Source organism: Carassius auratus, chromosome 24, assembly GCF_003368295.1.
Source record: "Carassius auratus strain Wakin chromosome 24, ASM336829v1, whole genome shotgun sequence".
NCBI lineage: Eukaryota > Metazoa > Chordata > Actinopteri > Cypriniformes > Cyprinidae > Carassius > Carassius auratus.
In genome coordinates this window covers 4,393,925-4,404,962 of record NC_039266.1, presented here as the reverse complement: position 1 = coordinate 4,404,962, position 11,038 = coordinate 4,393,925, and the positions used below count along the sequence as shown (strand labels likewise).

At 33.3% G+C, this 11,038-nt stretch overlaps 1 protein-coding gene across 10 annotated transcripts in view; it reads right to left on the bottom strand.

The window, feature by feature from the left end:
* Positions 1–5,707: 5,707 nt before the first annotated feature.
* Positions 5,708–11,038, bottom strand: part of abi1a (abl-interactor 1a) — a 57,230-nt gene continuing 51,899 nt past the window's right edge. For all 10 annotated transcript variants that reach the window (XM_026200741.1, XM_026200738.1, XM_026200746.1 and 7 more), the window contains 2 exons: positions 9,463–9,648; positions 5,708–6,981 (listed from right to left, as the gene is read on the bottom strand). In XM_026200741.1, coding sequence (XP_026056526.1) covers positions 6,806–6,981; positions 9,463–9,648 — 362 coding nt within the window. In that variant the 3' untranslated portion in view covers positions 5,708–6,805. The remainder of the gene's footprint in view (positions 6,982–9,462; positions 9,649–11,038) is intronic.

The following is an 11,038-nucleotide window of genomic DNA, read 5'->3' as shown; positions in this document are numbered from 1 at the left end:
ACACATGTTTACTAATTAATAAAGTACTATTAGATAACGAATATATAAATTGTTATGCATAAGGACACCGGGGCAAGTTGTCACACGGGGAAGGTGTCAATCAAAGGACTCAATTAAAACCTTTTAGTTATGACTACATAATATTTATAACAGGCTAAAATAGCTGTTTGGTGTTTTTACATTATTATATTTTTTATTAATTGCAAAACATTTGAATTTAAAATCTTGATTTTTTTTTAAATCTGAGGTTAGTAAGAGGTTTTCTATCTATCTATCTATCTATCTATCTATCTATCTATCTATCTATCTATCTATCTATCTATCTATCTATCTATCTATCTATATATATATATATATATACACACACATAAACATAATTTATTTATTTATTATTATTATTATTTTTTAAAGAAATTAGGTAACGGTTTATTTTAAGGTGTCTTTGTTACATGTGTTACAAGTACTTACTGTTATAATAACAATAACTGAAACCTAATTACATGCAAGAAACCCGAAGCCAAATCCTAATCCTAACCATATAGTAAGTACTTGTAGTTAATTAATGTTACTCGGTACTTACATGTGTAATTATTACACTGGCTGTAACATGTATACCTTAAAATAAAGTCTAACTGAAATAAAATAAAAAATCCCTCAGCATGGTTGCAGTCAACTGATCAAAAGGGAAAGAAGAGACATTTCAAATATTACAAAAGATTGTTACAAAATATAAAATATTACAGATGTTTCTATTGCAAGCAACTATTTATCAAATAATCGTACATAAAATAGATCACAGTATCCACAAATATTAAGCACAACTGTTTTTCAAACAGCAAATCAACATTAGAATGATGTGAGTATTATATAACTGTACTTTCTATAAAAAAAAGAAATATATTTTTAAGAAAGATACAGATTTTGAAACTGACTTTCAAAAATAATAAACACACCCGAGTGTCAAGTGTGTCAACCAGCCCTGATCTCTTATGAGTACATTCATACTTTTATTGTTTTAATAAATAAGGAAAAATTTTTTAAAAACAAATTTTGGTTTCTCTTCATCTCATCCCTGTTACAGTGTGATAATTATGCATTTAAGTACTACATAATATTAATTAATTACATGTACATACAAGGTTAGGGTTTGGTTTCGGGTTACTTGCATGTAATTATATATAATTAATTGTAATTATTATAGTAAGTACATGTAACGTGTAACAAGGACACCTTAAAAGACTACACAAATGTTTAATGTGTTTATTAAGTACTTCACTGTTTGTGTTTCAGGCACAGGAAGAGATGTCTGTACACAACACGAGTCTGTTACAGCACATACAATGATGCAAAGCTGAAAGATCCTTTCTCACTAGCACAAAAAGACTTGCAAAATTTATATGATGACATAAAAAAGGTACATCCAGAGCACTTACCCAATGCAAAGTTTTATAGCATTTAATGCCTTTTATAAAGAAAAGTACTGCAAGTGACCTTTTAACTTCCTGTTTCAGCACCTGAAAGCACTGTGTTATTATTACTTCAAGGTAAAGAGAAAGCCTTTCAACCAATGATTGTAATCCTGATGGCTCGAGCTTGTAAAGTCCACAGTAATAAAGATGGGTGAGAAAGCCCTTCAGATGTGTGTGTATTCATGATGTGAAGCATCAGTCAGTGTTAATAAAGCAGATCTGATGTCCTCAGGGTCCTACTGCCGGCGCAGCGCTCCATCGCTATGATCTCTGAGATGATCCACACTGCCAGCCTGGTGCATGACGACGTTCTTGATGAATCAGACACGAGACGTGGCAAAAACACTGTTTATAAAGTCTGGGGAGAGAGAAAAGTGAGTAACCCATCTGATCAGGAAATAGATTTGGGTTTTTTTCCGGGTCTTAACATTTTAATTTGCCCTTTCAAAAAATAAAGGACTTAAGTCAAAGCTGAAAGTATTAAATTCCTGAAGTTATGCCATTCAACTTTGTTAAGTGAGCATCTGTAACAAAATTATTTTCCACAGTATTTTTTCCCCTCAATACATATATATACATACATATATATATATAAATATATACATGTAATTAAGCAAAAGGTACACATATATATATATATATATATATATATGTATGTGAAGAGTTTATTTGAAAAAACTACTTTTTATTTTATCATGTTAGTTAGCTAGTATTTTTTTGTAATTTTTTCCTAAACAAAATAGCCCAACTGCAGTTTAATTGGAGTGCACAGTGAAAAAAACATGATATTTAAAAACGGTTAAAAATTGAGTTTCATGCATATATACACACATACACACACACAAACACACACACACACACACACACACTACTGCCCAAAAGTTTGGGATCACTTGCAAATTTCTTTGTTCTCCAAAAAACGGGAAAAAAAAAAAACTTTTATACAATTCACAAACGATGTTATCCATTTCACAAAATTACAATTATTCAGATGATTTTTAAAGAATGATCTACTTTTTTTGCACACAGGCCTATTATTAGCAATTGTCAGTCCTCTGCATCAGACTCCTGTTATGGTTGCTAATTCAAGTTAATCATTTTATAAGGATAATTGATTGAAGAAACCCTTTTGCAGTTTTGAAGCACAGCTGAGAACTCTTGTACTAATGGAGCGTGACAGTCTTTAGGTTCGTTTAGTATCTTAACATCAGCAGCTGTTTGTTTGTTTACAGGCTCAATATGGCCAGAAAGAAAGACCAGACCCATCAGTCCATTGCTGTCCTTAGAAAGGAAGGCTACTCAATGAGAGAAATTGCGAGGACACTTAAAAAATTAAAATTAACTAGTTATACCGCCTTCAGAGCTCAGCACAAACTGACTCTAACAAGGACAGAAAACGGAGTGGGACTCCCCGATGCACAACTGTGTGTAGTTTAAGACAGACGCCTCACAGATCCTCAACATGCATCTGTACTAAATAGTACCCATAAATCACCAGTGTAAGCATCAACAGTGAATTGCCAAGAAAAAGCTGTATCTCAGACTGGCCAATAAAAACAAAAGACTGAGATGGGCAAAAGAGCACAGAAACTGGACACTGGAAGACTGGAAGAAGGTGTTGTGGACAGATGAGTCCAAGTTTGAGGTCTTCAGATCAAACAGAAGAATGTTTGTGAGACGCAGAACAAATGAAAAGATGCTAGAAGAGTGCTTATACCTTCAGTCAAGCATGGAGGAGGCAGCGTGGTGAAATAGGAGATTTGTACAGATTGGAAGTGACCTCGAGAAAAAGGATCGCTATCACAAGATTTTGCCACGCCATGCCATACCCTGTAGACAACAGATGATTGAGGCCGGAGGTCTGAGTGTAGTGGAGGCCAGCACAGTCTCCGGATCTGAACACCGTTGAGCAGCTTGACCGCAGGGTCCAGAGGAAGCCAGTCCATCTTGTGGGAGATGCTCCAGGAAGCATGGGGTTCAATCTCATCAGATTACTTAGAAAAGTCTGCCAGGATCTCCATCAAAATCGTGATTTCTAACTCGGGACAGTGTCAGCGTGTCCTGTTCTTTTGCTATATTTCCTATTCAGACTAATTTCATGCATATTTCCATGGAAAACAATGACATTTCTTAGTGTTCCCAAACTTTTAAACAATAGTGTATACTGTATATACATATACAGTTAAAGTTACTTCTATATTCTAGTAGTTTGGAGCAGAAGCATTTAAAACATATTCTTTTTTTTTTTTTTTTTTTTTTTTTTTGTAAAATGAATTAAAGTAATGTTGCAAGTTGTATTTTTAAACTTGAAACATTGCTAATATAAAACATTTCCATTTAAAGACTATACTGACACACCGTGTTCCTTTCAATTCTATCCCAATTGTTGTTAATGATTGAAAAATAAGCAATGATATTATTATTATTATTATTATCTGGAACTGTTAGGCTATCCTGGCTGGAGATTTCCTTCTGTCAGCGGCGTCCATGGCATTAGCTCGTATTGGAAACACTACAGTAGTGTCTGTGCTGTCACAGTCATAGAAGACCTTGTGCGAGGTGATTTGATACGGGTTTTATAAAGTGGAACGTTTATATTTGTGACCCTGGACCACAATGATTTATTTTCAGCAATAGGCAAAAATACATTGTACGAGTCCAAATTATCGATTTTTCTTTTATGCTAAAAATCATTAGGATGTTAAGTAAAGATCATGTTCCATGAAGATATTTTGTAAGTTTTCTACGGTAGATATATCAAAACTTTTTTGATCAGTAATACACATTTCTAAGAACTTCATTTGGACAACTTTAAAGATGATTTCTCAATATTTAGATATTTTTTGCACCCTCAGATTACAGATTTTCAAAAAGTTGTATCTCAGCCAAATATGATCCTATCCTAACAAACCGTACATCAATGGAATACTATTTATTCAGCTTTCAGATATATATATATATATATATATATATATATATATATATATATATATATATATATATATATATATATATATATATATAACATTTTTCCTTAATATATAAATGTATGTGTGTTTATACAGGTGCTGGTCATATAATTAGAATATCATCAAAAAGTTGATTTATTTCACTAATTCCTATTTGGGATTTTCCTTAGTTTTCAGTTATAATCATCAAAATTAAAAGAAATACAATTTTTAAATATATCAGTCTGTGTGTAATGAATGAATATAATATACAAGTTGCACTTTTTGAATGGAATTACATTTACATTTATTCATTTAGCAGACACTTTTATCCAAAGCGACTTACAGATGAAGACAGTGGAACATATGATCTATAAGTGCTATTGGAATTGGTGAAATCAACTTTTTGATGATATTCTAATTATATGACCAGCACCTGTACGTACGTAATAAATATACGCAGTCCACACAGATATAGTACTGTATGTTAACATAAACTTTTATTTTGAATGATGAATCATTTTGCAGTCCTATGTTGTATCAGAGTGAATCTACTAAATAACTGCATGGAGCATGATCTTTACTCAATATCCAAAAGAATTTGGCATAAAAGAAATCTCTATAACGTTGACCCATACAATGTATTGTTGGCTATGGCTACAAATATACCCCAGCGACTTAAGACTGGTTTTATTAATAGAACATATTCCTTCATTTGATATGGAAGTGTCACTCATAGTCCTCCTCAGGAATATGACCTGGACTAGTTTTCGATCTGTTTCTTGTGATTCATCCCATTAGTATAGTTGAAGAATCTTCTGTAAGTGGCTGTGAACATCTTGGTTTTGTCACACAGCGTGACGGTGTGGAGCAGATGAACCACCTCACCCAGCACTACTGCCGTCGACAGAGCGAGACGCGCTCATCCAGCTGACGGAGCTCCAGAGATCAGAGGATCACATGTACACGACCTCCGTTAACCTCTGTGTGAGCTGCTCTACTGGTACAGAAGCAGAAACTGGGTCAAATCATTGTGATCCCAGGTGTAGCACAGATGGAGGTCTGCGGATCCGTGACAGATGACCACTGAAACATCCGTCCACACTACGTCCTTGGTGATGGACTTCTGTATCAAGTGCTTAAGAACAACCAAAGCCTTAAACCTCAACCTTAAACTGGCTGTTTACTCAAATTTAAAGAAAAAGGTATTGTTTTTTTAAACCTTCTGTTTGACTCTTCTCTTCTCTTTCCCATCGTGGTAACACATGGTCAAAAATGCAAATGAACAGGTGCATTTTACATAGAATGATTTATTATAAAAGACTGTACAATTAAATCTCAGTTGACATTATAAATAGAAGTTCTGAGCCGAGTCGAGCTTCAGCGCAGATGGAATTCAGTTGGAACACTTCAAACGTCTCGAGGCATCAGCTCTGAACACCTGACATGACTGACAACGGTCAGATGTAGATTCATGAAATCAGTCAGCAGACAGTATGACTCCGAAAACAGCTCAAAGAATGGAAATCGATGAAAGGTTTAAAAAAGCTGAATTAATGCCAGACCCGAGTTGAGTAACTAGTTCAGATCTCAAGACTGCGCCGGTGATGCTCCTCAGTTCATTGTTCACTGCACCAACCACAGTATTGGTTATCAAAAAAATAAAAAAAGAGTCCAGCATGTAAGAATTGTGATTGGTATTGATTAGAGACCTTTAGACACTTTACAGACTAAATATGAAAGCCATCTACACAGAATTCATGTTTGTTCATTGTAGCAAATAATCATTGTGTCATTAACTAAAAATATATTAAAATGGAAGGAGAGAATTTTGAGACTTTAGAAAAAAAAAAATGTGCTTTGCATTTTTGTTACCTAAAAAAATTATTATATCAATCAATATCATTAAAACATTAGAGCATACAAATAAGTAGTCTACAAATGCCTATATAAAAATGTGTACTGTAAAAACAAAGATGAAAGCAGAATGGAATTTAACGTTTAGGTTACAATACATATTTCAATATGGTATGCATGCTTTACGTTAAGATTTTGATCCACTTTGGGCAATGACGTATTTTAAGAGAAAACCAAAATGAATTAATTCAGAAGATGAGTGATCTTTTTTTTTTAAATCCAAAATGTGCAAACAAATGTGAATGGAGAGAAGAGGTAAAGGAAATCAAATAAATGGTCGACTTTTAGTTGGAAATGTCAAAGCAGAGACGGTCATCTACTTTTTATGTACACTGGCTTCCTCCGAACAGTCGGTCGTCCCGTTCACCCACGTCCACCCATCACCACAAAGATTCTCTGTTTGTGAGGAACAAGCACTGATCCGTGTTTCGAGCACGATTACACCGAGTGTGATTGTGAGGGCCGTTCTCTTCAGTCGGTGTAGTGCATGATGGACTCCACGTAGTTCCCGGGAAACAGTCCAGTGACGCCGCTGCAGACGCCCTCGAACCAGCCGTCGTCATTCTTCTTGATGATGTAGATGATGGCTCCTTCCATGAAGCTCAGTTCATCATCTTTGTCCTTGGTGTAGTCGTAGATGGCAACCACTGCAAAGATAAACATAATGTCAGGAAATATCGGTTATTAAACAATAAGCCTCTTCAGACTCTGCACTATATTAAAGGTGTTCTTAAGCAACAACGGGATAAAAAACACACATGTTCAATAAAGAGCTTTATTGCTTTTATTATTGAGCCATTTTATTTCCTAAGCATGTCACTATTATGTTTTCATTGATATTATTATTGATGTACATATTCATAATCACTTCATTAAATACGGATTAGGAAGTTAGATTATGTTAATAACTAACTTATATGTTAGTAATACTACTAACATATATAAATCATTAAATAATTTTACATTTTTTATAATTTATATATTTTAGTAGTAGTAACATTTTAATTAAGTCATTAACGTAATGTAACTTCTACAGTATTTAATGAAATTATTATGAATGCTACATGTATCAATAAAAATATCAATATAACAATAGTTACATGCTTTTAAATAAAATGGCATAATACAAAAAAAATATATATTATATAAATTATATAGAGATGTTCCGATACCCTTTTTCTCTTCCCGATACCGATTCCGATACCTGGGCTCAGGGTATCGGCCGATACCGAGTACTGATCCGATACCTGGGTGTATATCTGTATATACAGCTGTATATACTACTAGCCCTGTGTAATTTGCTAGAATTTTTTTATGGTGTGCTTCAGACAGATCCCTCAATAAAACATGAACAAATACATGGTGAACTACTGTATTTATTACAGTATTTTTATTATCTAACATGAATTTGACAGTATTATTTATTTTCTTATGCAAAAAAGAACTTCAAATGCAGCCAAAAATCTAACACCGCAAACTAAAAAAGGTATTCAAGTTTTACAATATAACTGTATAAAAAAACTGCAACAAATAAGTCTAGGAATATAAAAAAAGATCTATTAATCAGATAATCTCTAACAAGTAAAAAACAAGTAAAAAACAAGCAACCATCTAGGCATAATTAGTATTATTATTATAGAGATGTATTATTATTACTGTAGGCTACAACAGTAGCTTTATATATAGTCAATTTACTCATGTAAACCAAACATTTATTTTAATGGGCTGCCATGAAGATCTTTGAGTGTCTGTGTTTATGATATGACAGTATTCTCAAATGAAACGGTAAATTCTCATGAAGTGACGGTTTATGCGTTCGTGTCCTCATGACACACAGCAGAGACTACAAAACAGCGAGCTCTCGCGCATCTGTGCCAGTCACCCACAGAGATGTAGATTTTGCGGGAGTAATATTTAAATAGTATTTTGCAGTTTAATATTCACAGACACTAGTATATATTCGGCTACTGTCTGGAGCCCTGCGTTTTGACTTACACGGAAGCGACTGAACGCAGTTGCCGGTACTGAATATACTCGAGAGTCTGTAACTACCGGTACTACAGAGACATACTGCTAACCACTGATCTATAATATAGTAGCGGCTTCACTGTCTTTTGGCAGTTTAGAATGTGATGAGTGATCCAGTCATATATAGATAAGGGCTGCTAACGCGTTTTCATTTCTTCTTCGCTGCTCTAAACAGGGGTTGCTTGTGGCAACACAGCACGACTTCCTGTGTTTTCAATGCATTTTGAGCAGCGAAGAAGAACCGTGCAGTGGTTAGGCAAAGCTTGCGGTCATAACTAGGTCTTTTTTAAGACAATGGTATCGGATCGGTATATGGGTTCATGTACTCGCCGATGCCGATGCCAGAATTTGTTGTGGTATCGGAGATATTTCCGATACTAGTATCGGAATCGGAACAACTCTAAAATTATATGATCATTATTTAATAAATATGCATTGATTTTTATAATTAAATGTTAATGTATTCACCTAGAACACATGATATGTAAAAATTGATAGCCTGAACACACTGTAAGTCGCTTTGGATAAAAGCGTCTTCCAAAAGCATAAATTTAAATTTAATTTAACTTTAAAAAAGAAGATACATTTTATATAATATAAACAATATGGTAATTATTCAATTAAACAAATGTTTATAAATAAATGTTAATAAATGAAATGTTATTATATTATTATTATTATTTAAATAATTGTTTATAATACATAATACAATCTAATATCTTTAAAAATATAAAGTTACAAATATATAAAATATAAATAGTTAAAGCTAATATATAAAATGTTATGTACACATGTTTGTTAAAGGTAATAAAATACAAATATAATAGTAACAAATGATAAAAACAAGTTACATGTTAATAATAACATTAATTATACATGTATACAAATGTGTGCAAATAAATGTAATTTGAGAATAAAGGTTAATAAATAAAATCAATATATAAACCATGTAAAATATAGCAACAACATTAATAATACTTAATAAAAACATAATAGAAATATGATGTAAATTACTTGTCAGTAAAAAATGAAAATGAAATCAAATTTCAGTAAAGAAATAAATTACGTAGTATTCAGCATTGATGTTTAAAACCCCTCACCTTTCTCGATGTAGGACTTGGGGGCCCACTGAGGGTCTCCGTCTGCATACGGGTCACTGTACTGCACTACAGCTGCCTCTTCATCTTCATACTCGACTGCAGGAGGAGGCGGAGGAGGCGGAGCCTCGTCAAACATGGGCATGTCATCAGGGGGAGGAGGGGGAGGAGGAGTCGGGCTATCTGCAACTGACATCCAGCAAACAACAGAGTCAGCTTCAGAGCCAATGAAAGCACACGCTCCGTGCTGGGCATGCCATCCAGCAGCTCATCGTGAACACATGCTCATGCAGACCGGTTAGTAGACAAGCACGAACAACAGCCAATCTGACAACATGCAGCTATGGATCTCTAGGGAGATTACACTCTACGTAACGCACATAATACACAGTACACACTCAAACTAGAAGAGGGAGCAAATGTTAACCTGACTTTATCTAAACCTTTTTTGACAATACTTGAAACTTCATATCAACTTCAACTTTCTAAACTTTCATATTTCCATTTTATATTGCGTACTAAATTCTGATGGGAAATCATTTGTTTTATTGACGCTGAAAATGAAATAGATGAAAACAATGAATGTAATACTTAAATGAATTAGAAATGTTTCCTTGTCCACTAGTTAAATTCTAGTTAAAACTAGTTTAGTTATAAATAAATACATAAAAAAACATCAATAAGTCTTTAAAAAGAAACTAAGAAAGCACATTACAAAACAACAAGAAACATAAACCTAAATTATAAAAGATAACATATTATAAGAGTACATTAATACTACTAAAATAATACTGACTTTTTTATTATTATGGTTTATACAACGTTAACAGTAGGTAAAAAAAATATTTTTTCTGATATCATTTTCTATATAATATTTAATTAATTTGTGTTAGCCTGATTACATGATGAAAAATCATAAAATAATAATTATGAATAATTATTAAATTACACAGCTTGTATATGTATAATTCATTTTTAATTAATAATGATAGTGATAATAATAATAATAATAACAACAATAACAATTATTATTATTATTATTATTGATGCTTAACCTTTCCTCACAAAATATAAATGTAAAATTATATTTTAAAATATTAATATTTGGGAGCACATAAAGCCTAAATGAACTGTACTGGATCAAACTATCCCTTCCAGTCTAAGAATAACAAGCTGATCAGATAAAGTTCAGTCAGAGGTCTTCAACAACTCATCACAATACCAGAATGCATCACGAGAGGGCAGCAAAAACCACTTTGTGCTTTTATTATTAAGACAACTTTCTGAGATAAAGTGCACTCACAGAGCATTTCCTTTGCAACTTGACAACCTGTTAAAGCGTTCTTGTATTAAATGCATAACTGTTTTAACCAATGCCATTTTAACACTGGGTCAGTTAACAGCTTTCAATTCTTCCCATGATGCATCAGTGTTGTTTAACCCTACCTGAAGCTTGCTGGGTATATATCAAACACAAAGCTGTACACAAATGTAGTCTAGTGAATGAAGAAAGAGTCTAATATCACACAGGGGAAGTCTTTATTGGCACTGATTACGTCCGAGATTAAATCCCAATGCA